This window comes from Pleurodeles waltl, chromosome 7 (assembly GCF_031143425.1).
Source record: "Pleurodeles waltl isolate 20211129_DDA chromosome 7, aPleWal1.hap1.20221129, whole genome shotgun sequence".
In the NCBI taxonomy this organism is placed as follows: Eukaryota; Metazoa; Chordata; class Amphibia; order Caudata; family Salamandridae; genus Pleurodeles; species Pleurodeles waltl.
The window spans coordinates 307,730,607-307,758,190 of NC_090446.1; the positions used below are offsets into that span (position 1 = coordinate 307,730,607).

The window sequence follows — 27,584 nt, forward strand, 5'->3', positions numbered from 1 at the left end:
GAGGGAAGTTGTCATCAGTTAGTACATCAATTAGTATATCATCATTAGTGGTTTTCTTTCTGAATTCACATAATGAAGCCTTAGAAAGCCTCTCATCTTTCAGACTCTGATTGAGCTTTGAAACCGTATATCCATTTATTAAGCTGGCCGACATTTTTTAGGTCGAGCCTGCATGAGCATGCGCTAGCACATGCGTTCTCGCTTGTGAAATTCTTGTATTTTTGTAATGGGCTTGGAACCTTCCACCACTTACCATTTGTTTGTAGTCTTGTCACTTTTCTTTACTGCCTTCGAATTAGGCAACACTTTCAATGGGTCACTTATTTTCCTCTCAGTGGCGCAAGGACCAAGCACAGATTAAATACATTTGATTGGTGTCCATCGCTGGCCATCTGCTTTTCGCACTGTGATTAAGTTATGATTTCTTATTAAAAGTGCTATGACGGGGTCAACGCTGGTTGCGTCACGTCATAACACTTTTTTTTACCTCCCCATGTGCCCCATCCTGATTCTTCTCTCCCTCGCCTTTCCGTCCCCTTTTCTTTTACTCCTAACACCCTCCTTCCCATCCGTGTTTCTTTTTCCTCCACAGTATATTCCAGCACTGGCCACTTCAAAGCATTTTCTTTCAATTGTCCCATTACCCACCCACGCTACCCCATTTTCCATACCTCCACACGCCTGTTACCCAACCCACCCAATTGACAAGGTCAACAGCTTGCCCATAAGCAAGATCTATTGGCTTTGCCAATGCTTGTCTTGTATTTAAACTTGTAGTCAACTTTCAGGACATCAATGGAACGAGGGCTGATATTTGACATGAACGCCATCAACAATTATTTTTACTGTATTTTTCTGATTTTTTATTAATTAATCAATTGTTGCTGACAAATAAACATTTTCAATCATCGCCCAGCATGAGAGGGAGTACACTACTAGAATACTGTGCACTAAATATTGTTTTAACAAAAATATTGTGTCCTAAGTAGTGTTTACAAAAATGTATCACAGCTGGAGTTAATAATTGATATTCTATACCCAATGGAACAATATTTTTCAAAATGACATTTACAGCACCATATTTATGTCATTTGATAGAACTGTCAACAGTATTCTGACACACAGCCAGGACGTGCATTGTAATAAGAGTGACTTTTGTACATGTATACCCTGGTTGTCTTTCGTCATGATCACAGGGTTAACAGTTCCATTTCTGATTAATACTGGTAGCCCACCTCTTCATCTCTGGCCCTTCTTGCTTGCGCTACAGTGTTCTGGGTTATTGAGCAAGGGAGCATAGCAGACATAACTGGAATGTAGAATGTACCATGGATACGGCATACTTCTCTTCCCCCTTCCAAGCAATAAAGGTCTACATTGGGAAAAGACCCCAGGTTGTTGTGGGCTCATAACTACAGTCCAAAAAGCTGTGCATATGTCGGATGATCTAGTCAGGCATAGGTTGCAGTGAATACCTGGTAAGAGTACTTTTTGCACAATTTTGTCTAAATGCACATCTGGATTTTACATCTATAGATCCAAGTCTTATGACATACACTCAAACATTCTAAATTTGCTGTAACTAAATATCATGTTTACCAAACCATTGAATACTGAATGGTGCACAGGGGCGCTAGAGGCGAGGTTTCAGGTAATCCAAATATTTCCACTTACCAACCCAGACTGTCAATGTTAGATAACCAGCACCCCTGACCACAGTACTGTGAGAGGCCTGATGTTTCTTTGAATATTTACGCATTACCCCACACCACTTTATTTAATGCCTCATTTCTTTCTGTAACTCACCTTGAAGGACTGCTTGTACACATATATCTCATTGCCATGGATGGACTTTTTTGTCTTGCTGAAGAGAATGAGGTCCTGGAACAGGAAGATGCGTCGGAAGCACTTCTTCTTCCTGTAGGAGACCATGAGCTCGCCCTGCCGCAGGAGCTGCCCCTGCTCTTTCAAATTCACCTGGTGACAAGATATCACAGTGAATGTGCATCCTAAAGTAAAATGGCCTTGCATTATACTTTCTTTTCTAGTTAAGTGCACCACACTTCCAAGTACTGACTACTTTTATTCACAGTAGTCATCATTTCTGTTCACTATTACGTTAACTGATGGGTTACTTACACTGTGGGCTTTACTGGAATAGCAGGTGAGCAAGCGCTGACACTAATAACCTGAATAAGGTTTATATGCAACACAATTAACCAGTTTCTGTTCTCAACTTAAAATCTAGACGTTCTGTAATGCAAGCTACACGTTGGTCAATTCTATCAAATTCCTGGGAACGTACAGAAATTGTGAACATCAAACTAGGTACATCTATTGAAATATGGAGGGATGTCCTTCCGGACTTTTGCTAATCTTCGATCAGAAGACAATCCCTATAAGGACTACCACTCTTCTTATCCACACCCTCTTAGACCTGCCAGCCTAAGGGTGGCATTCCCCCTAACATTTTACCTACCTCCTCTACTTATCTGACCGTGTGTTTGCTGGCTTTAGGACATTGTGCACTTTACCAATAGTAACAAGTGCTAAAATAATTGTTCTCTCTCTTTAAAACATGGTAACATTGGCTTAGACCCAATTGTCATTTTTAATCTATCCATAACTCCCTAATAAAGTGCTCTACATGTGCTCCAGGTCTGTAAATTAAATGCTTCTTGTGGGCCTGCAGCACTGATTGTGCTAACCACTTATGTAGAACTCTAAGCATGCCTCAGGCCTGCCACTGGACAGCCTGTTTGTGCAGTTTTCCACTGCCACGTCGAACTGGCAAAATATCCCTTTTGTCAGGCTTAAACCTTCCCTTTACATAATTATGTCACCCTTAAGATGAGACCAGGACCACCCAAGGGGCAGGGGGCAATGTATTTAAAAGGAAGGACATCTACTTTTAAGTTTTGCATGTCCTGGTAGTGAAAAACTCCCAAAGTAGGTTTTCACTACAGCAAGGCCTATCTCTCCCACAGGATTACATTGGAATGTCCTTATTACACCTTATAAGTGTAAATCACAATCTGGTAGAGATACACCTTTCGAGCTTGGTGTCTTTGGAATCACAATTTAAATGGCAACGTGCAGTGATGCTAGATTTTAAATTGCAAATCTGAAAATGCTCCTTTTAGCAAGTTGGCATTTTCTTGCATTAGCTATTTGGTGCCTGATGTCTGTCTCTGATTACACACAATCGGAGATTAGGTGTAACTTGATGGGCCATGATAGGCCATCCTGGCAGGATGGGAGGGAGGAACTGGCCACAGCTTCACTTACACCTGACTAGACTGTGCCCTCTCCCCACACAAAGAGCTGCATAACCCCCTGTAGTGAGTGTGGAGCCAGGGCAGGAAGGGTAGGACCTTTGTGCACCTCAAAGGCCTTTCTCTGGAGTCTTCCCCACTTTAAAGGCTCAACTGGATATAACTACTGGACCTCTGACACCACCAACTCAGTACACTTCTGAACGTTTGACTACTCTGCCAAAAAGAAGGACTTCCGAGCTGCTGAAGGACTCCCACTCTGCTGGACTGCTGCTTTGTTTGACTACTGCCTTGATGTGCTGGCCTGCTGTTCCCCTGCAGGAAAGAGAAGTACTGGACCTGCATTACTTTGAACCCAGAGTGACTCCAAGGGCTGGTTGGTTGTCCTCTTGATCCTAAGTCTAAGGGACTTAACAGACGTCCAACCACCGAGCTCTTGATCTGGACTCTGCCATCTGTGAGTCTGTCCTACTAAGTGGTGCCACTGCAGTCCTGGACCCTTAGAAGTGGGCCTAAGGTGTCTGCTCCAGCACACATCCTCTGCTGCAGGAGTAGAAACCACACATCGCTTCTTGGATGTGGAGAAAATCAACACATCACATGTACTGCATGGCCTGGACCGGAGCAACCAGGATTCACATCACCGCTGTACCTCTCAATACTAGTGCATCACCCTCGAAACCAGCACTGTGGTACTTTTCTCGGCGCAAGGTACTCACATCCCCATTGATGGCAGCCTTGATGCTGCCACCGAAACACTGCTACACAGCCTATGTGCTCATATGAACCAACGCATTGCCCCAGCTTGCCCTATGCTCCTCACCGTCGACCCAGTAGGAACCCGCATTGTAGTTTCACCATGTTTCAGAACAGACGCATCACTGCTGTTGCATGGGATACAGCTACACATCCCCTCTACGGTGTGCTTCAGTACCGAGGCATTGCTCTGCAACCTTGATTTAAGGTACTTTTGTTCAGCTGGCCCAACAGGGTCCCTGTAGCTGGCCTGCACTCCATTGCAGTCGGCCTGAACTTCTGACTTTGACTGGCACAATCAGATATCTCCGCTTGGCACCTATTGCTTATGAGCACTATTCTACACTTTAATCTTTAAAAATTCATAAGACAAGTTTATTATTGGATTTTTGTCATTTTGGTCTCGTTTTATTTATTCAGATCTATATTTCTAAACTGGTGTTGACTCATTTTGTGTGGTATTTTTACAATTTTGCTGTTTGAAGTGTTGCACAAATACTTTACACCCTGGCTCTAAGTTAAGACTGACTGCTCTGAGCCAAGCTACCAGAGGGGTGAGATTTGCCTGACACTTACCCAGCCTAGGATTGTGGTTGCTGCTTGACTAAGGTTCACAGCCCAGTCAATCAACAACCAGATGCCTAACACTATCCTGCTAAGTATGCTGACCTGCAGCATATGGTGTGAAAATCAAAAGAGGAAACAGCCTTCTATTTCATTGGGCTATAATTCCACCACTAAACTATTCTACCTTCTAGGTGGTTATATAATTGTGTGTATATTCTTCTTGGAATATCTCCTCCATGGCTTTAGAATGCTTTACCTTGTTCCTTTATACTGTTGATCATGTCATTTTACTTCTAGTGAGGGCCACAATCATGCAAGCCCATTGAGGGGCTCCTACTCCTGTTTACAGGCTACAACCCCCCAGAGACAAGCATTACCTACTGTAGTCTTTCAAGGGAGATTCCCCGTGGTCAGTGCTTAATTTGTAAAGGATTGTGCCCAAAGCTCTGCCAGAGTGTTGCTTTCACAAATTCATATGCCGAATATCAAAGCTGCGTAGTCTTGAATTCACCTCAGACGTCTTTAATCCACTACAAAACCTTCTGCCTCTTTATCTCACTCTTGCTGGTCCCTTCTTTCTTCCTTGTGATTGTTTTACAGTCTTTCCCTTCTCCTTCTCTTTCGTTTGTGTTTTTTCTCTTTCTTGCACACCATCAATATTTGATGAGGAAAATAAGTGGCGATCCCCAAAAATGAGTGTGTATGGGCCGTACTGGATACTAATTAGGTACTGCTTGTCACCACCTTCTTGTAAAAGGCTGTTCAGTGCCCAAAACTGGAGGAACTGTTGCCTCTACAAGTCAGGAACATGCAGGAAAAGCACATATGTACAGACAAATACATGTAGATTGGTGTTGGAGTGGGAACATGTCTGGCTCTGCACATAGGGGGTCATTCTGACCCTGGCGGTCATTGACCGCCAGGGCCAACGACCGCGGAAGCACCGCCAACAGGCTGGCGGTGCTTCCTGGGCCATTCTGACCCGGCGGTTTCCCGCCGGTTTTCCCCTGGCCCAGGGAATCCGCCATGGCGGCGCTGCTTGCAGCGCCGCCATGGGGATTCCGACCCCCTTCCCGCCATCCCGTTCCTGGCGGTTTCTACCGCCAGGAACTGGATGGCGGGAACGGGTGTCATGGGGCCCCTGGGGGCCCCTACACTGCCCATGCCACTGGCATGGGCAGTGCAGGGGCCCCCTAACAGGGCCCCACAAAGATTTTCAGTGTCTGCTTGGCAGACACTGAAAATCGCGACGGGTGCCACTGCACCCGTCGCACCCCAGCAACTCCGCCGGCTCCATTCGGAGCCGGCTTCATCGTTGCTGGGTCTTTCCCGCTGGGCCGGCGGGCGGCCTTTTGGCGGTCTTCCGCCGGCCCAGCGGGAAAGTCAGAATGACCGCCGCGGTCATTTGACCGCGGTGCGGTCTTCTGGCGGTCTCTGCCCGGCGGGCAGCGCCCGCCGCGGTCGGAATGACCCCCATAGTGTAGTTGATTGCACTCCCCATGTTTTTGTCTTGAAACTGATATTTGGCTTTGAGTGATGCTGCACAGCATCCATTCCAGATTTGGAAGCCTTATGTTCACATTTCTTTCCCACCTGATACCGTGGGTGAGGGAAGTAGTCCCTAAACTCTTTGAAGTAGCCGCAGAGAAGCTGCCAGAATATTACCAGCATTTTCCACACTTCCAGCGGAATCTGTATGTCTGAAGAATCTGCCTCCTGGTCTGGGTCAGATACATATTCGACCTGGACTAGCTCATGCTGGTTTAGCATATACTGATATATGGCCTCAGCATACCTTATAATGCAGTGGTCATGCCTCTTCAGGACTGGAAGAACTTTCCAAGATTTAAAGACTGCAAATAATTGAAGGACAGAATTTCATGACATCTCAAAGGGTGAAGCTGCACACCAGTTTAGCTGAGAAGGAGAGAGGGACTTGCTGACTGCTACCTCTCTTCATGTAATGGAATAAGCCTTGGCCAAAATCCTGACAGAAGTGCAGCTCTTACCAGTGGAAAAGAAGCTTGATTGCATCTTTCAGAAAGAGCCTGCCTGGTAGAAATGTCCAGAGATTAGCTCATGGTCAGGATATTTTGGAGCTATCATTGAAGCACGCCACTCCAGGTCACAAGCCACTCCATGATAGGTTTTCAAGAGGCCATCTAACATTTAACATAGACATCAGCTCCTGCACATTGCCATTGGACTCAGGAAAGGAGTTGGCACCAGCCATGCTGCAGCTGTGAAGGTGAGTAGTATATGTCCCTGACTCATCTGTGCCAGAGGGAGACTGCGTAAACACTCTAGTAGCATAGCCTAACGTAGCATCCAGCTGACTTGCCGATTACCTCAAGTTCACTCGATGGCCTAGTAGCGAGAGGTGAAGGGGTATTCAAGGGATCCAGAAGGTGTTCTGAGCAGGAGGACTGAAACCCATTAATAATTCACCATTAGTAACTGAAATTAACATCAAAGAGGGATAAACAGAAAGATAAATTCCCTCTTTGAAGTGTAATGGTATTGAGCCTTGAACTTTGAAGAGCATCTGCAAGACTATCTGAGATGTGTTGGTACTGTTTCTCGATTCTTTCACAAGAACTATTGTTTGCTGTACTTTTTCTAGTTTTCTGAGGAATTTAGCTTGGGCTTGGTAAACACTTTCATTGAATGACAATGCCAAAGGACTGCACCAAAAATCTTTTTCATAGCACAGGGAAACGCCCCCTTTGCATACATTATACTTGGCGCAGGCATAATATAGCGCAAAGGTATACAAAGTTGCGCAATGCATGCATTGTGCCACTTTGTAAATAAGGCGCAGGGATTTCGACCTCGTTGGGCTACATAAACGTAAAAAATAATGATGCTAATGTGGTACAAGGTGGTGCTAGGGGATTATAAAAATGCTCCTAAGTGTGTAAGCACCATACTAGTGTTTTGAGATATAACACAGGCCCGGAAATAGTCAGAGACTTCAGATGAAGTCACAATGCTTTTGAGGTTCCTAGATATGACTTCCTTTTGGTGTATCCCCAATGTGTTCCTCAATTCTAGGAGTGCAATAGGAGTACTCCTGACTCATTCCTGGAATGCAGGAGTAAGTCAAAAGTGCTCAAACAGTAAGTCACATCAAAATCATTGTGAACTGAGCATCTCTGCTTTTCCTTAGCAATGACTGTGTTTGTGTAGTGTATTATTCTTGATTGTTAGAAATGGGGTTTCTGGTTGGCTAGGTCATGCAAAATGTCTAGACTTATTTAAACATTGCAGTTATGTTGTCTTTTTACAAATGCAATCAAATACATGATTGCAAAACATACTATTCTGGTCTGGCAGGCCTTACTAAGATGCAAAACTATCCACAGTGTGATTATTAGAAATGAGGGTGGGGGTTTGAAGAATTTTTTGGAGTCCCCCCCCCAAGGATCATTTGAGACCTCCCTAGGGGGACCAGCCCCCAGTTTGAAGAACCCTGCCAAAAATAAATAATGCGTGATAATGCTGCAGATTATGCATTACTGACATAGCACACACTATCCTGACAGTGTAGGTATCAAAAAAGAAACCCCTTATGGTACGCGGGTAAGAAATGTAGCAGGTTAGGAAAGGAAAACACATAAGTCACCACATAGCACCATAAATTCAAGGGTGCAGTGCCCCTGCACACCTACTCATTTTTAGGTGGTAACTGGACCCCAACCGTAGGTCACAGCCTCACCTGCAGCCCTATTACAGGAAATACTATAATGTGTGGTCAGTCCATAAAGGTAGAGGGCCTGACATGTATCGCCAATATAAATACTTCACTTCACTAGTTAGTGCGCTGTCCCCGAAGTTAGGCTGCGCCCCTGCACTAGTTAGCCGGCACTTTGAAGTTTTAACAAAAAAGGGGCACCTGTGTCTTTGTTATTGAGCATGAGGTGAGTGACCTACCCAAGTGATGAACTTCTACATGCGCTTTTTACGGTCTTGGTGGGAACTCAGGCAGTTGAAGCCAGAAAGTCCTGCAATGTTGGAAACGCCAGGACACCGTGATGTGGAGCTCCATGACCCCACTAGGAATGGGGTGAGCACTCTATGCTCTGGACTAATGCTTGAAAGCACGTTTGAGATTTGTAGAGCATGGCAGGCGGCAGTTGTCTCTCCTCTTCCAGCCCAGCCAGGCTACCTTCTTGCAGGCTGAAGCAGGAGAATTCAAATTAATGGTGCAGCCAGAGTGCCTTTGTGGCACCCAGCAGACACCAGGCAGCAGGGCAACAAAAGAAGAGCAGTACCGATGAGTCATTTGTGAAGTCCAGCAGTCCATCCGACAGAGGTTTGGTCCCAGTTCCAAAAGTGCTCTAAAATCATGGGGTCAGAGCCCCTGTACGTATACCTGGTGCCCTGCTTCTAGTCAGCTCTGACCAGTTCCAGGAGTTTCTTTCCTCCCCTACTTGGACTCCAGACACCAGTAGAAGGTAAACAAGCCCTTTGTGTGAGGGCAGACACAGCCTATACAAGTGTAAAGTGTGCCCCGCCTCCCTCTCTGCTAGCTGAGGAAGACCATCAGTATGTAGATGAAAGCAGATGTAACCCTGTTACACCTAACTCTCCCTGATTGATGGCCGTCTGGAGAGTCTGCACAAAGTGTGGCTGTCTCTCTGCCCTAAACGTGGATTGGAGTCCAGCTGTGCACTGAGAAACGTCCAATTTCCAAAGGTGGCATTCCTAAAATAGTAATGTAAAATCCACCTACATCAGTAAGCAGAATTTTTCACTACCATTGCAAACATACCAAACACGCCCACACTACTCCATACAGATCCGAAATTACAAATTAGACAGACATAAGGGAATTCCCAATGCAAACCTATGAGAGGAGCAGTACTCACAGTAGTGAAAAACAAAACAGGCTGGTTGTCACTACTAGGTAACATAAAAGTATATGGCCTTTTACATACACAGCACCCTGCTCATAGGGCTATTTAGGGCCTACCTTAGGGGTGCCTTAGGTGTAGTAAAAAGGGAGGTCAGGCATTGGCAAGCAGTTTGACTTGCCAAGTCAGGGTGGCAGTACACTGCGAATGCAGGCCCTGCAGTGGCAGGCCTGAGACAAGTTTTGAAAGGCTACTTCTGGGGTTGGCGCAATCTGCACACCAAGCCCACCTGTAGCTTGTAATTTACAGGCCCTGGGTATATGGAAGCGGTGGCAGCCGCATAACATAATTGGAGGGGTGGGGGGATAGAGACAAGGGAATTAAAAATAAATAAAAGTAACTTACCTTGCCTCCATCCCTGCCGCCTCGTACTCCTCTGTTTCCGGTGTCCCAGCAGTGAATGCTGGGACACCAGCACAGGCTACCCAGCAATCCCAGTGCTGCTTTCATGCAAAACCTTGCATCAAAGCAGTGCCAGGATTGGTCTGAGTGGCGACACAAGCCTGGGGTCTGTGAAGTTTCTCCAGCCAGGCTGTGCCGAAGAAACCTACGTGCGCATGGGTGTTTGGCTGGCCTAAGACGGCCAGCCAAACACCCTTACGCACTTAGATGCACTCTCCCCTCATCCCACCCCCCTCCCGTGGCCCAGCCCCGTCCCTCCCTGCACTGCTGGCTGAGTCAGAAGCAGGCAAATAAAATGATCTATCATTTTATTTGTCTCTTTGTGGCACAGCCAGTGGGGCGGCGCTCATTTCTCATAGCGAAGGAGCTGCCCCTAGTTTATGGTATACTATTTTACAAGGACTTACCGGTAAACTAAATAAGGCAAACAGGTGAAAGCCAATTATACCAAGTTTTTGGGGAGAGAGCACATGCATTTTAGCACTAATTAGCAGTGGTACAGTGCCCAGAGACCTAAAGCCAACAAAAAGAGAGTCTGAAAAATGGAAGGAGAAAGGTAAAAAGTTTGGGTGTAACCCTGCAGAAAGTTAAATTTCCCACACTGATAACATTAAAACATGTTTCTTGTTTAAAGTATAGCATGGTCTAAAGTGGTAGCCTCATGGAGTGGTATTACTGAGTTAACTGTGTTCTGGATGACTTAACCTTAAAAAAAAAACAGTTCAAGTACGCCTTGGAATACTCTGCTTTGCTATCCTGAGAAACAATTTCTAATGGGGTGTGTTTTGGATCAGTGCTAGGCAGCTAATATTAAAGAATGCACAATAACATGCCGCTGATCTGAAATCAGGAGACAGGCAGTACATTTGCTGTCAGACCTTTATGCCTTCTATTCTGTACTTACGTCACAATCATGGATGTCCTCCATAGCAAGAAGGTCGTTGCCATGGCGGAGCTGGAACCTGATGACATCCTGTGCAGTGTGCAGCTCACTCCGGGCCTTGTCCCTGCTGAAGGAGCATTCTCTCAGCATGTCCTCCAGCAGAAGGTTGTACTTGCTAATCCTCTGGATGGGTTTCAGGAGGTACGACGATAAGTCCATCTTGTCGCCCAGCTCCTGCTGCTTGCGCTATTCAGAGGATATAAGGCAATTATGAATCACTCAAGTAAAATAATGTATTCCTGACTATGTTTGTCAAAATATATCATAGAATGATAATTTAATAATGAGGAAACAAAGTGGCATTATGTATAGGTTCCTTAAAAAAATGTAGAGAAACTCAACAATGGTAAAAAGAAATAACTATCAGAAGGGGATGCAAACAACATGTCAGGAGTAAATACTATGTAAAAGGTTTTTTACATGTGACAGTAAAAAATTTAATTATGTATTAAAATGCCTATGCAGGCAGTTACAAGTTGGCCAACTATTCAAACCCCTTAATATCAGGATAAATGAACACCTGTGGAATATTAGGATTAGAAATTTGAAACTAGGTGTGGTGAAACATTTTTTGGAAGTTGTACGTAATATGTTGCTACTGAGGTTGAGTACATTCCTTAACTCATCCACCCAAGAATCCTTATAAAAAGGCAATAATAAAACTAGAGTGTTAATGTTCAATATCCTTTTTTTGCAGCTTTTACTGCTATTTTTACTTTTCACAAATAAATCATTCCAGTTATGTCTATCTAAGTCACACTAGAAAAACAGGTTGTAATTCACCATATAAAAGGGTAAGAAAATGAGGCCGTGCAAGATAAAATTGATTGCCTAGATATCATAGAATGATACAAAGTGGTGGGAATGCAAATCCACAACTTTCCTACCTACCAATTATGCTTGTACATCATATTCGTAGTAGATACCAGATGTAAATTTATATCTGAAATTAAGTGTTCTTGTGTACCTTAAAGAAGGCGGTACCATGCTCAACCAACAGCTTGTCCGACAATGGCTTGTTCTTGCTGTAGAAAGCATAGAGCCCAAACCGTTCTTTCTGTAACACAGAAGAGTCCATGTTTGTTTACACTGTTGTTAATAAAGTACATTCAAATTCAACTCTTTGTGTGCTACTTCTCTGCACACCACTAAAAGTACCAGACCATAAATAAAGTAAATAATGGCAACACCTTCAGAAACACAATGACACCCACAGGTCAAGTGAATAAATGTTTATGACATTTAGCAGAAACATACATGTCTGAGAAAGCAGCGCCCCACTCGAAGAGGGTCCCGCCAGCAGGCATTCAGCTCCTGTAAGAAGAGTTGGCTGTGGAACTCATACAGCCGTTCCAAATTCCCAAACAGGTTTGGGTGCTGACCACGTAGGCCTTGTGGCAGATCAGATCTCTCCATTTCAGGGATGTAGTGGGTGATAACATAGCCCAGGGAGCTGACATAGTCCCTTTCAGTGGTAAGGAGTTCCTCTAGTATCCTCCGGAGTTTACTGTGAAAAGGAGAATTAAGGAATGGACAATAATTACTGAGGTTTGCAATAATAAATGTGTACACATAAGTAACGCTTCTGAAACAAAATGTAACCATTAAACAAAGAATTAAATATTTCAAGTAGAAAATCCAGATATTCATTCCATAATCGTTTGCTATAATCTCTTAAACTGGAATCCTCTTAATGAATAGAGTGGGCCAAGGTTTATGCCCATAAAGATGAGCATTTGGATTATCTCATAAGGTATGGTATGATAACGGTAAGAACGAATGAGCTTGGGAGTGAATCAGTAAGAGAGTTTATGCACAAGTGAACCTTTTTTACAGATCTAACCAAAGCATCATTGAGAGCAAACCATGTGGTCAGAAAAATGGCTAAGCACTTTACTATCAAAGTAAAGGCGTCTTATAACTGGTAAAGGCAGAACTAAATCCACCCACTGCCAAATCAAAGTCTCAATGGTAGAATAGCCTAGATTTCAAACTCTTTCCTGAACCACTGATAGCCAAAACAGCATTGTAACAAATATGTTAAACAGTATCTGAATTTGATCTTGCCTCTTCCACTCGACCCCAAACACTCATAATTTCCTAGCTGCACTGAGGTCTATGAAGGATTACAAAGAGCCTAGCAGGGCACCACAATGATTCTTCATCCTCGGCGATTTGTAAGTCCCTATTTATTACTTTATTAAGTCTGAAATGAAGGTCTAAGAATTTGGAAGCTGCACTAGTTAGTACTTCTCCCAGTATTGAGAAACTGCTGCATCAAGATAATTCTTGCACCAGAAGTCCTGCCTTCCGACACTTTTGCTGCTGGCATTTGTAGCATAATGAGGATCTCCTACATGACTAGTGTCTCTCAACCGGGCCAATCAATTTATAGGAACTGCATCACCAGTAAGTCAATAGCCTCAGACTAATTCATTGGTGATATGCCTAGAACCTGCAGTTTTGCTGCTTGACTTGCATTGATCAGTACTTTCATGTCATGCTCTAGGCCGACCTTGGTGGGAATATTGTAATCTTTGAACATCTCCTGTTGTCTCTGGACTCAATTTGCTGCAAAGATGACAAGATGACAGAAGGAAAGCTTCAATTAATATCAGCAAATAGCATCCAGTCTGAGTCACATTCCAGACTATCATTTTTCACCCAATGTGCCATGCTAGCTGTAACAGTCTAACCTGAACTGTCAGTCCAGGTCCCTCCCACATAGGAACAGAAAACAACCGCAGACCGTTTTTGACCTACTTAGGTCTCAGCACTTAGGTATAGCTTGAGTCCATTTGAACAGTGAGCACCAGACGCATATTTGGGCAACACAGTGATGCAGGAAATGTTTGAATCAATCTCAGCCACTGGTGATCGCTCGTGCTGCATTCAAGACCATTGGTTTTCACCCACTGTGCCACTGAAGACTGTTTTTTGCAGACACATTCTGCCATGTAAAACTTAGCATAAAATGATGTCAGCAGAAAAAAGTCTGTATTGAGGGAAAAAATAAATCGTTGAGGAATGATCAGTTTCCAAGGAATGTTCCCTTACTTAGTGTTCTATCTCATAATGGTGAGCTTATAACGATTACTGTACCATAGGCAATCTGGATTTTCGGGTACAATACTACCACATTTGGTGTCCTGCAACATATCTATTGAGGACATTCTGACTTGAATATGCATCACTTTGGCGAAACAGTGATGAATTGTAAAATCATGGTTTTGCATAGATGTTAAGAATAAGTGAGACATTTGCCACCAGTGATTAATTTGTAAAATGAAATAGGTACTGGGGTACAAAATCTTTCTTAGGAGCTGGCTGTTGGCACTGCTGAATGCAGAGGTTGTCCAATTCTATGGTCCTCATTACGATTGCGGCCGTCTTCTCTTCCGACTGCTGCAGCCGCCAGAAGACCGCCAATGCTGGCGGTCTTCTGACTGCCGTATGACGACTGCCGCCAGATATCCACACTGCTAGCGGTTGGATATCTGGAGCAATTTGCGACAGCGGTCGGCGGTGATTAGGTGTTCCACCACCATGCCAGAAAATGACCTTCCACAGAATTATGACCTGTAATTCTGTGTGGGGGGCGGGGTCTTCTGGTGGCAGGGTGCTGCCGGCGGTAGGAGCGCTGGGTCGCGTCCCCTCACGGAGGAGTACCTCTTCTGACGAGGTAAGTGTTGTCCGCAAGGGAAGGGGGGCTGGGGGTTTGTGAATGTGTGTGTGTGAGTGAGTGCGTACATCCATGCAGGTGCGTGTATGTTTGTATGTTTGTGGTGTGTGTGGGTGCGGTGAGGTACGTTTGGGGGGGTGGGGAGCGAGGCTGTGTAAAGATGAGTGAGGAGGTGTGGGGGTTGTGTATGTATGTATGTAGTTGAAGGGAGGGGGTGGGGTATGGAGAATGTATGTGTCCGTGTGTGATGTGTATGGGTATGTATGCATGTCTAAGGGGGTGAATGTTTTGAGTGCGTGTGTGAGTGGGGGTCTGATTGTGTGTGTGTGGGTGCATGCATGCGTGTGTGCGGAGGTGTTTGGGCGGTATCCCGACAACGAAATACCTTTCCGCCAGCATTTTCGTGGCAGTGAGACTGCCAGAAAAATGCTGGCGGTGTCCCGAGTTGAAATAACCTTGGCGGGTACTCAACTCCTTCTGTGCTGGAGGTGGAAACCTCCATCCCGGCGGGCCACGGTATAGTGGCGGGACGGACAGGGAAGCAGTGGTTTGGCATTGGCCAAACCTCCGCGGTTGGAATATGGCCGTCTTCACCACCGGTCCTGCGGTGGTGTGACCGTCACAGCGGCCCTGGCGGTCCATGGGCCGCCAGGGTTGTAATGAGGACCTATGTCTTTCAAATCTTGATTTTCACTGCATGCCTTTTTCTTCCATCATCGTACCCTTCAAGTCTCTATCTCTTCCTTGCAGATTCTTTTGAATCCCTGCTTGCACCATTTGCCACTATTTTTTTTCTGTTCCTCCTTCTATTTCTTTTTTTCACCTTCCACTCTCTTTGCCTGAGTCATATTTTGAATATGAAGAAATAAGTTGCAGTCCCTAACAATGAGTGCTGGCACCCATCACCAGCAACCACAGGCACATATTAAGCACTGCATTCAATCTGCAGTGCCTTTCAACAGCATAAATGTAAAATAATGAAACTGATGTTAAAATTTGCCAGGCAGCTTTTATCTGTGTCAGCTCCCTCTCACCAAGCTGTTTGTTCTTCCTTGATGTCTAAAAGGACGAAGGAGTGTAGAAGGGAGAAAGAACGTTGGAGAAAATAAGGGAAAATATGTCATTCATGACAGAAGAGCACAGGTGGCATCTATGTCAGGAGTGCAGGTCGGCAAGCAGGAGGTGTATGTGAAGGGCCTTTCATTGTTTTGGATAACAATGCCACAGTGCGTAGGGCTGATAAAAATTAACTGCAGAAAACAAGAAAAGAGTAGATACAAACAAAGGCATGAGGCTGGGGTCTGAGGTGAAGATATTGTTCTGGGTTTGCCTTCACTCTACAAAAAGAGCGATAATTGGAACTTAGGTGTCATGTCAGGGGCTATTCAATTTAAAAAACAGAATTTTTACAGTGATCTAATTAAAGAGAATGAAACTAAAACTAGTTACTATTTGTTACTACTGTATCATGGACAGAAAAAACAATTACATAAAACAACATGCAATGGTCATGAAAATATATAAGTTGTGAACTTACGCAAAGTTTGCATGGTCTTGGTAGCTTGTTTCTTGGCTTTCCTTCTGCAGTTCTTCTGAGGAAATCCGCCGGGCCCAGGGCAATCCGTGCGAACTGTCGTCTAGGGAGCAATGGGAAGAAGTATCTTCTGTCGAGAAACTAGAGTGTCTTGAGAGATGAAAGTTCTGGGATGTCTGCATCACTTTTCTTGAAGATTGGCCTTGGGTGGCAGATATCGAACAGGAATCATCGCTATGAGACCTACTCAAAGGAGGCCAGGGAAAACGTCTGTTATTTGGACAACAGGAAGGAAATGATGTTGGTTGGGTTTGTGCAGGGGTATTAAGATTCTCCAAAGCCTCATTGTTAGAGTTCTGAGCCATGACTTCCTTATTGTCCAGATCTTCCCTTTTAAGGACTTTTGCTCTGACATCCACATTGGTGACACATTTATGAGAGAGGGCAAGAAATCCCTCTTTTTTCAAATGTTTGTACTGATTGTCTTTGCCATGCCTGGGTACCTTTTGAGAGACCCTGGTCCCTTTGGTATCAGAACGCAGACCAAAATTACAACATGTTATGATGGTAGACTCAGCAGGTTTCATGCCTGTGGGTCTCCATTCTTCATTGGACTCTTTGCATTCTGAGGAGTTGTCACTAGACTGAAAAGTCAATGTGCGACACTGTGGATACTCATCCACCTCCAAAGACCCAGAGTTTTGATAGGTGATTGAACATTTCTCTTCTTCCTTGGAACAAGATGGGGCATCAACCCATTGGCTGCTCCTGGATTTCTGCAGTGTCTCTTCAAGCATCTGCTTGGTTTCTTGGCACCTCAGCCACATATCGTTCCATACTGCTAGCCCCTTGCAACTGCTCAAAGCATAGGCTTGTGTTTTCGTCTCCTGCAGGATTTCAGGGGTTAGCTCCACTGAAAACCTTTGATAATAATTTTCTATACACTGCAGCATCATTGGTCTGGACAGTTCACTCTCATCTGGCTTTAGATGGGCCAAAAACTGATTGCAGTCAAAGGTCATCCCTGAGATCTAGAAAACAAATGTGCCTTTGGTTACCCTGTGCATCTATATGCAAATTCGTAATTCAATCTGGAATGAAAGCATGAGCATTTTTGCTTTGTATGTAATCAAATACTTCTCAATTTTTAACACGGTGTCTGTTTAGTTGCAAGAAGGATGTTACCCATTCTCCATGCTGTCTTAAGGTGACAGAAGGTAATATTAATGACCTTCAAAAGTTTGATCAAGCCTTTCTAAATGTAATTTTCCATTGATAACGTCAGGTTGGTTGGATGTGTTCCATTATGTACCCACTCAGACTCTGTTACCATATGTTGTTATAAATCAGCACACACTACCAGTTGAACTTTATAGCAATATCAGGCGAACTGTGCAGTGCCACTTGTCTGTATATTGAAAGTGGGATCCTTTGACTTCTTACATTTGACCTTTCACTCCTATACTTGCTACCTTTACACACTAACTACCTCAATATTATATATTCTAGAGTTTTCATGTGTTATGTGAGTGAAGATTAGAGACCCACGGCGATGATGATTATTATGAGAAGACTATCGCAAACAGTGGTCTTTACGAGTTTTCTCAGCTTCTCTGTTTCCCTTCCTCAGGAGGTTTCAATTTAAACCATTTTGTGTCACCTAAAAGGTGCTTGTCCTAATATATCCCTTCTATGTATTGAATAGTTTGCAGGTTGCAGGGGTGTCCCAAACCATGCAGGGCAAGGATCTTCTCTAGGTGAATATCACTGAGATTAGAGATATCAGATAGCTTGATCAAGCTACTTCATTGGTGGTCAGTAATACATGAAACTACTTATCAACTGATGGACTCTGACAAGCGCTACCATATAAAAGGTGATGCTTCAATATCGCTCATCAAATAGACTAACATATTAAGGCATGAACAGTCAACTCATGCTATCTGATCCACTCATCAATCCAGTTTTACAGATGCTCTGAAGCCCTGGTGCCTTGATACACATGGGGGCCACTCAGCTTCATCCTGTAAAGGTGGGACCACTGATAAAGACTCCACTTTCAGGCAAGGAGCATGGTATTTGCTAGAGCACTAGTCTATAGAACTGACAAAATGTATTTTGGGTGATATTAGGTACAAGACTGAAATCCTTGGTTTTTACCTTAGAATGACAGCACAATTGTTAAGGGTATCCCTTAGAAACTCTTTGATAGGTATCTAGGGCACCCGTTATTCAATCTTCCCCACCTTCCAGAGCCTGGAATTCAAATAAAGGGATTCCTAAGTGCCTTAATTTTCCCAGAAATTAGACAACTAATGGACATGAAAGGTCCGAGCAATCCCTCTTGTTTTATGATTGGTGGTGGAGAAGTGATAGTTAAGAATAGTTCATCTTACTATTTTTCTCATGGTTCTATTTTGTGACTTGGGTGAGTGAAGAGGCATGCTCCGAAGAAGTAGTATAGATTTCCACTAGCACCTCGGCTCCTTACAAAGACATACATCTTCAAAATAACAGAGTTTTTGGAGCTTACCTTGGAGTAAGACAGGCACCCGTTTACGGTGTTAAGTGGGCCTTACTATCAATCGTGTCAACTTGTGTGGGTGAGGGTCTGTCATCACTTTTAACTGCAGAATGTGAGGTAATCATGTGAAGCGTCAACTAGTTCAGAGGATGTAGTCCATTGTAACAGCCACTGACTAAATGTATGAGGGACTACTGCTACTGTGTTAGTCAGGTTCATGTATGGCAGGGAGTGTATACTGCAGGACCCTACACTGACTTCCTTCTCACTCCTCCAGAGTTGTAGAGTACCATGGTGTGGGGCTTTCAAAGAGCCACTTAGCAGCTGTAACCACCTACCACGGCAGTAACAAAAACAAAACCAACAAAGAGATCAGAAAGTAGAACAGAAAATGGCCTTTTGGTTAGGTCCATCATTGTGCAGTTCATTTATGAACAGCCTGATGTTGCTAAATTTATCGTCCTTATCCTTGATGACGATTTGCATAGCAGCCTGAAGTAGCTATGAGATTTGCTGTTTGATAGATGGAAGTATCCGGAGAATTGCAAACAGTGACGGCGACCCCTATAACTGGATGCATGTCCCCTGAAGGAATGTCTGACGGTGGATTTGTCTTCATGTTGACATGGCTACCTTCCTCTGCTTCTAATCAGTAGTATTTGAGAGAGTTACAGCATATAACATCAGAAATATGCTTCACATTTTCTAATTAGTAGTATATGAGAGAGTCACAGCATATAACATCAGAAATATGCTTTACATTTTCTATTAAAGACATTTTCTGAACAATGGTCAGTAATTCAAATTACATAATAATCGATAAGTTGAGGACAGCAAGATACATATTTTACTGATTTGGTAGAGTTACCAAGACACTTTCAGGGGGATGTGATTCTTGCCTTGGGGCTGAGCTAAGACTAAGGTCTTGGAACGTTGCATGATGCATTTTGCAGAAACGTGAGCTGTTGTATTATGGGTAGATTTGACATAGGAATGAAGAACGAAAATTTGGTGTCATTGACATTTACATGTAGCTTTACATTTTCTTAAAGGATCACATCATATTTTACTAACAAAAGCTAGCTTGAAGAAGCTTTATTGAAAAGCCTTGTCAATGTGGTAGGTTTAGCATGAACCCTAACCATATAGATTGGATGAAGTTTAAATGCAAACACTAGACGCTGCTCATGTGATGGAGGCGTTTGCGATGACACAGTTGAATTCTTGCATGCATCACAGGAAGGAAATACTCAAAGGACCTCTTGTAACCACTATGTGAAAGCTGAATTTATTACTAATGATTTCATGTTGTATGAGTTATGAATTTGCATGGAATTTAACCAATAGAGAATATAATGTGAAACTTGGAAAATATGACCACTTCAGTGGCCGCCATGAACTACGAAGTGTCTTTATTATATGCTTATTAATATTAATTGAAGTACCTGCATTTAGACTATGATAACAGTGTGTTATACTAATGATTTAATGTTATGTATTTGCTTATTAATTGTAGACCTTAAGTTAGCTAGGTTTGGGCCTAGTTTGCATAGCCTCATATTAAGATGCAATGTTTAATAAAATTGTGGGAATGTATGCAAAAATATTAAGCTGCAATGTTTAATAAAATTGTGGGAATGTTAGTATTGCTTTCACTTTGTTGACCAAACGTTAGCAGATGTTTTGAACTTTCCCATGAGAACTGCTGGTTAGAATATCCTATATTAGTAGTTGTTACACTGTATAGTTTGATGCGTGAGACAGCGATGTTCTCAGGAGCAAACATTGGATGCACTGACTGGAGCATGGATGGATACAAAAATGTTACCTGACGAGCCTGATGGTGGAAACAGGAGAAGCCAATCATCGACATGTCAAAGACAGTTTAGTTATATCTTAGATTTGAGGTTAAATCCTTTTAAGACTAATTGTAAACGTACAATTCTTCGACCAATGACAATGTGGGAAGTTCTTTAGACAATTCTAACTTAGCCTGACTGCACAGAGGGGAAGAGGGCATTCTTCTCATTCTCATTTTTCACGCTCATTCTATTCTGTTTTGGAAGGTGAGCAGTTTCTGATGACTTTATTCTTAACTTTAACTTTGAAGCTCAATGTCTAAATGGATTTGATGCTGCCTTTAGATATTGCTTCTTAAATGATTCAGATTGCGTAAAGACCCAAGTGTCTGAACCATTCCCTTTCACTGTCCTTTTGCTGAAGAAGACCAGACTGATGTCCAACTGACGAACAGAATCCTAGCTTGCCGATCCATATTGAAGAGAGGTATAACAGAATGCTATTGCTTTATTTAAAGATGTTTTTATTTGTTTCTACGTACCAATAGCTGTTTTTTAAGCGCCACAGCTAGATGTTTTCCACATTAACTTTTGACTAAAATAGTTTTGCATGGAGCCCAAACATGCCATTCTAATCTGAAGGTAGGGAGGGAAACACTGAAAATGCTAACAGATTAATTACCAGAGTTGGTGTTATGCATTGGCTGAACCTTAATGTATATCATTTCAAATGTGCAGTTATTCTTGTTGTTGAATTCTACTGTGATTTTAGAGTGTTTAATGCACAATGCACTAGCTAAATTTAGATTCTTTAGAAGATTTGGTCAACCAGTGTTGTTCTTGAATGTTTACCAGTTGGTTTTGAGACTAATTTACGTGATATTAGCATTGTTAATCTAGGGAAATAAACTATCTAACTGTTACTAAATGGTGTGGTTATTCATGACCAAAGGGGCCATGGTGAGTGATAATTAATGGACGCTTAAGAGATATTGTTGATGTTTATTGATCATGCCGATGTATTTGCATTTGCAGTTTAGGGACTTATGGTGGAGTCACCCTAAGAACAGTCAAAAGGTCCATTGACCTATGACGTGTCCCCTTATCTATTAACATAAAGGCCAAATAAGACTGACGCGCTAACAGAAATGGTAGCAGAGTAGGATGGTTAGTCTCCTTGGGTGCCGTCATAGAGTCCTTTGTAAGGTTACACTTCATTAAGAGGTGACTATAAAGTCCTTTCCTTAGAAATAGGTAGAAAGTGGGAAGGTTTGTCTCCTTAAGAGCTCATCATAAGGTCCTTTTTTCCCTTTAGAATTGGTAAGAGAGTAAGAGGCAATCATAAGGACCGTTTCCTCAGAAGTGGTAAAAGAGTTGGATGGGTAGTCTCCTTAAGAGATCAAGATAATTCACAGATTTAATAAGAGAAATTGGTAAAGGTTATGATTTTCAGATTTGATGATACAAAGAGGATAGGAAATGTCTCCCTAAGAACCCACTATGACTTTCCCAAAACCTTGCAGTTTGCCAATGCTTGTTTGAGGATGTTCTCTGTGTTCTAGTGACAGTGTGAATGAAATAGGTTTTGCGCTTGCACAGCCTAAGCAAATCGCAGGTGAAAGGTGATGTTTATGAGGGTTTAGGGAGTTTGCGTACTCCAAATGAAGTTGTTGAAGGAGTTTGCGTGCAGTGTAAGAGTAGGGAAGTCGTCGAACTTCACATGTGTGTGGCACTTTGTGCTAAAAAATTGTCCATGTGGTTGTTGGTATATTGACCCTGCGTAGTCTAAGACTCCGGAGTATAGAATAAATGTATGAGACATCTGGTTTATGTTGTAATTTGTCTGTTTAAAAGGTCAATTGGGCGTGATTGACAAACTCAAGAGTGCATGTTGGAGTGAGCAATAGGTTTTCAACTGAGATTTGGTGAGTTCTGTGAGCACCAGAACAGACCCAATGATCAGTTGAGAGTGAAATTTGCGGGTCGTATTTTCCTTGTGAGTCAGGGAAACTGAGATAGAAGGAGTATTTGTTATAGCGCAATGTCACAGTGAAAAATCAGTAAGGTATCTGAAGCACTTGTGTTATACTACCTGTAGTAAACAGTCAAATTTGGTTTTGATTTTGTTTAGGTCTCGCATTATTTGCATTTCGTTTGTGTGAATTTGAGCTGAGGAGGGCAAGCTGAAAGGCTTTGTCAGCCGCTGTATGTGTGAGTGCGATGTCATTGGAGGCGCGCTGGGATAGGCTGATTAGTGAGAAGGGTCGCAAACGGATTGGTGGACAACCGTGAAGCGTAATTGGTTGAGAAGGTCGGCAAAAAGGATTTTGGGACAGAAAGTCACTACCTGATTTGATTGAAAGTAGCGTAAATTACTGAAGTTGAAATTTTTCAAAGCTTTAAAGAGTGCCCTAAGGGGAGATACGTTCTTTCCAACTAGAATAGGAGAAGTTACACCGCCAGAAGGTACACCCGCCTATATTGTGTTTGAAGAACAAGGTGCTGCGCCATGTCTTTGACTGAAACAATGGTGCAAAGAAACCGAGAGAGAGATGGGAGATTAGTTTTCCCTGCTCATGCAACATTTAATTTGAGGATTTTGGAGAATTTGAGGAGAGTACTGTATGATTTGAAACATCCTCCGAGACCTGCGCATTTCAAAGCATTAGATATTTGGGAACTAGTAGCCAGACAGCAACAGCAATTGAAATTTGAGAGAAGAATGAAAAAAGCTGAGAAAACTCTAGCAGGGCGAGATGGGATAGTGAGCCAATATTCTGGAAAACTGAGACTTTACAAGGAATTAAGCTGTATCTGGCAATGACCCATGAGAGCAGGAACACGACTAGCAAAAGCACTAGTAAGAGGGATTCTTATCCTTCTGATGACAAAGAGATGAGATCGACAGAGTCTAGAAAGTCTTTGACTTGCGGAGAAGACTCAGATGATGATGAATTCATTTTACAGTTACTGAGGAATCGTCCCTCACCATATTCAGTGCATGAGAAATGTCCAAATTCTAATGTGGATCCTACAGCTTCGACATCAGTTGAGTCCACCCAGAGCCAAATACAGGTCAGCCATAGTGTTCCAAATACATCTGCAATTCAAAGGCTTATGCCGCCTGTTGGAAAATGGGTTATTGGTAGGGCAGGTAGGTACCTACACCTAGCAACAAGCCACTAACCTCCACCTAGGTACAGTTAGGTCTCAGTAAATTAATCCCAGCTCAACCCTTGGTAGCTTGGCAACGAGCGTCAAGGCTTAACTTAGGAGACAAAGTGTAAAGCATTCAAATATCACAAAACAGTAATTAAATAAAACACAGGAAACAGTTTAAAAAACCAAAACCAATTTATAAAAATAGTTTATATTTTTATCTTTAAAATGACACAAAAACGATTAAAATCGGTTCAGGGGAACTGGAGATATGAATTTTTAAAGAATTATTACTTTTCTAGCGCTTAGAAACAAAAAGCGCCAATCGGGTCATCTGGTTGCACCTCGACCGGGGCAAAGTCAAACTTTCAGGCCGACCGCAATGGAGCCCTGCTCGGCTACAGGTCGCGGGAGGCCTCGGTTAAAAAGTTACCTTCTGACTTAGTCTTTATTTTGAAGTTTTTCTTCACCGGGACGAACCTGCCAGTTGAATCCGACCTCCTGGAGCCCTTGTCCGGATACGCGATGTGGGTTTCCTCGGTGGAGACTTTTACCTTCGGACTTAGTCGTTTTTTCGAGATGAAAATCCTTCGACCGGGGTAAACCTGGATCTTGATCCGACGTCCATGGAGCCCTTCTCGGATACGATGGCTGGGAGGTCCCGGTCAACTTTTTACCTTCGGACTTAGTCTCTTTTTTGAATGTTTTTCTTTACCGGGACGAACCACGAAGTCAGGCCGGGTCGCGGTTGAGGCAAGCCGGCTAGAATTTCCGCGGCGGGTCGGTCCCTCTCTGGAGCTTTTTTCCAAAAATTCTCAAATCTTTTCCAAACTTCTGGGGCTTCACCCAGATGTTCTTTTAAGGTTCTTTTGGGGTCCACAGCTCACCCCAAGGGTCCAGAAGTTCTGTGATGGTCCTTGGGGGGTGCGGACTTCAACTCCCAGAATGCACCTGGCGCAAACTCCTTTTTGGCCACTGGACAGTGGTCAGCTGGTCGCTTTCTTCAGGAGTTGGTGCAGGGGACTCTGGTTAGCAATTTTTCACCTGTAGCAAACAGGGAGTCCCTCCTTGAACCAGTTGAAGCCAGGCAAAGTCCTTCTTGTGGTGAAGCCCAAGTGTGCAGCTGGTGCAGTCCTTCTGAGTGCAGGTTCCAGGTGCAGGCCAGGGGTCCAGCAGGGCAGTCCTTCTTCTCCTTAAGTTCTTTCTTCTTGAAATGTGGTGGGGATCTGAGGTGTGGGTGCAGGTCTGCCAGTTTTATCCTTGCTCCTGGGTGAAAAGCAGGGGGGCCCTGGTTCTCCAATCAGGGACAGGGTCGTCCCCCTGTAATGACCACTTCCTGGGAAGTGTGGCAAAAATCCATCCCAGAAGGCAACAGTCTCTAAAAATCCAACATGGATGAATCTGATTTTTGGAGGTTACATCTGGCTGAGCCCACCCACTGGTGTGGCTAAAAATCATAAACACACCCCTCTCCTGCCCTCCCCTAATCTAATCAAGGGGGCACCTAATTGTCTGGGGTTGCAGGATGTGGGGGTGTTGCTGGGTGCTCCAAATGTCCTTCTCTGCCTTTGAAGACCAGTTTGGCAGCCCTCCCCCTTCCTGCCTCACCATCTGCTGAGGGGAGATTCTCTCCCCCAAGCACATTCCTACGTGTGAAGCCAGGCCACTTCACACCTCATCAAGGCAGCCTGGCAGAAGCTGCTGCAGGCTGGCCAATCAGAGCACAGCAGCAAAAACAATGCAGAGCTGAAATTGGCAACTTTTTAGGTAAAGTCTAAACTTTTTACCTGGACAAGTTATATTAAATCCAACAACTGGAAGTTGTGGGATTTATTACAACAATCAATTTGATAACAAATGCTTGGTATGTAACATTTAAGGAGACTTTAAAATTTAAAATAAAGTCTGCCCATTCTAGCCTATGAAGGCCATTTACTTCAATGAGGGAAAAACGAATTTGGCTGTTTTTACCTCACCAGGGCTTATAAATCTATTTTTATAAAGACCCTGCTTATAGTTACATGGCACCCAGCCCTAGGGGCACATAGGGCACACCTTAGGGGTGACTTATATGTAAAAATAAGGTAGTTTAAGACTTTGGAAGTACCTTTAATTCCAAAGTCGAATTTGCATATAACTTTAATTTAAAAGCAGCCAGCAAGGCAGGCTTGCTTTTAAAATGACACTGGGCACCTCAGCAGTGCACCTATGTGTGCACCACCTATGCTGTGGTCCCTAAACCTACATGCCCTACCATATACTAGGGACTTATAGGTAGGTTAACTTAGCCAATTATAATTAGCCTAATTTGCATATCCATTTTACACAGAGCACAGGCCCTGGGACTGGTTAGCAGTACCCAGGGCACCATCAAAGTTAGGAAAACACCAGCAAAAAGAGGAAAATGGGGGCAAAAAGTTATGGGGCCTCTGCAATCAGCCCTGTTTTCTCACACAACCCCCCCCCCCAGCCCACACGCCCAGGAGACTCAGCCCAACCCTGGGAGAGTCTTCCTGGCTTGTTAGGCGAGGAAGACAGTGAAGAAAACTGGCTGTCCCTTTGCAGGGCCTACTCTGCCTTATATCCTCCTGTCAGGGTCACTCCCTATGGGTAGTGAAGCCATCCCAACAGTAAAAGGACCCAACACAAACTGAAACTTTCCTCTAGGGGGGTCTTCCTCCTTTCTCTCTGCCAACTTGGGTAGTGAGGTGCCCACCTCCCCTACTCCAAACTTTGCTAGGGCAACACCTAGCTTACCCAAAGAGGGCACCCAACACTTGAGCAACCCCACCATGACCAATAGGGTCAGGGGGCCTACTTTGCTATTGGCCCTGGGGTCTGCCTCCCAGGCCAAGTACATTGCTGCCAGGAAGGCTAGCACCCAGCAGAGGCTACTGACAGCTGTCAGTACCCAGAACCACACCCTAAGCTCTCCACTGACAGGTGGCTGAGCTGCTTTAGGGGCATCTTTGGGGTCCTGGCACCCCTCTTGCTGTCTAGAGTGGGGGACTACCACCTCCTGTGGCAGACACCCTCCTTCCACTCTCTCTTCTGTCAGTGCAGGGGCAACACCCTGCATCTGGACAGCTGCCTGACTACTCAGGACTTCCTTGGGGTCAGGTGAGGCCTCACCAGTGCCAACTCTGGGCTCCCCCCTTACTGGGGCAGAAGGCCCTTGGCTCCCTGGAACTCTCTTTAAGAGTGGCCTACCCTTCCTTTTCTTCTTTCCTTTTCTTGGGGACCCCTGTCTCCTAACTGTAGGGACTGACTCCCCAGGACTTTGGGTTGGGGGGGCGCCCTGGGCGACCACCCCATCTGGGACCAGACTCACCTCTGGGAGGTCATTGCCCAGGATACAATCTAGGGGAAGGTCAGCACTGACTACCACCCTAATCCAGTCAAGGATACCTTCCCTCTCTAGGGGCACTATGGCTACAGGTTTGGAGGTGACCTCCCCTGTGGCTATCCTGACTTTCTTTGTCTTTCCTGGGACATACATGTCTGGGGTCACTAACCGGTCACTCACTATAGTGTGACTGGCACAGGTGTCTCTCAGGCCAGTGGTAGGGATCCCATTCACTTGAATGTGGTGGAAGTGCCTACTCCCACCCTCAGGGATCACCAGCTTACCATCTGGTCCTGTCTCCCAGCTCAATGCTAGGAGGACTTCATCATCTGAGGAATCCTCCTCTATGGCTACACTGGACAGCCCAGTGCTAACCACCTTCTTTGGACAGGCTGCATCTCCTCTGAAGTGACCTGTCTGCTGACAGTCAAAGCAAGCCCTACTGTCCAAGAGCTTTTTTAACCCTGGGTCTAACTGTCTCTGCTGGTCAGAGTGGGAGTGGGATTTACTCTCCTCCTTCTTAGGGTTCTGGGGTACAGAGGGAGTCTCTGTGGTGGGCTTACCACCTCCCTCCTTAGGTTTTTGGGGACCTGTCCCCCCCTTCTTGGAGTCTCCCCCCTGGGACTTGACAACCACCCTGGTTCTTAACCACTCATCAGCTGCCTCCCCTAGCTCTCTAGG

General features: G+C 44.2%; 1 protein-coding gene across 3 annotated transcripts in view; it reads right to left on the reverse strand.

Annotated features, from left to right (window-relative positions):
* KIAA1755 (KIAA1755 ortholog) overlaps positions 1-27,584 on the reverse strand; it is a 517,033-nt gene that overhangs the window by 129,499 nt on the left and 359,950 nt on the right. For all 3 annotated transcript variants that reach the window (XM_069243743.1, XM_069243744.1, XM_069243742.1), the window contains exons 14-18: positions 16,079-17,106; positions 12,117-12,366; positions 11,827-11,916; positions 10,821-11,045; positions 1,807-1,977 (exon numbers count right to left, since the gene is read on the reverse strand). In XM_069243743.1, coding sequence (XP_069099844.1) covers positions 1,807-1,977; positions 10,821-11,045; positions 11,827-11,916; positions 12,117-12,366; positions 16,079-17,106 — 1,764 coding nt within the window. The remainder of the gene's footprint in view (positions 1-1,806; positions 1,978-10,820; positions 11,046-11,826; positions 11,917-12,116; positions 12,367-16,078; positions 17,107-27,584) is intronic.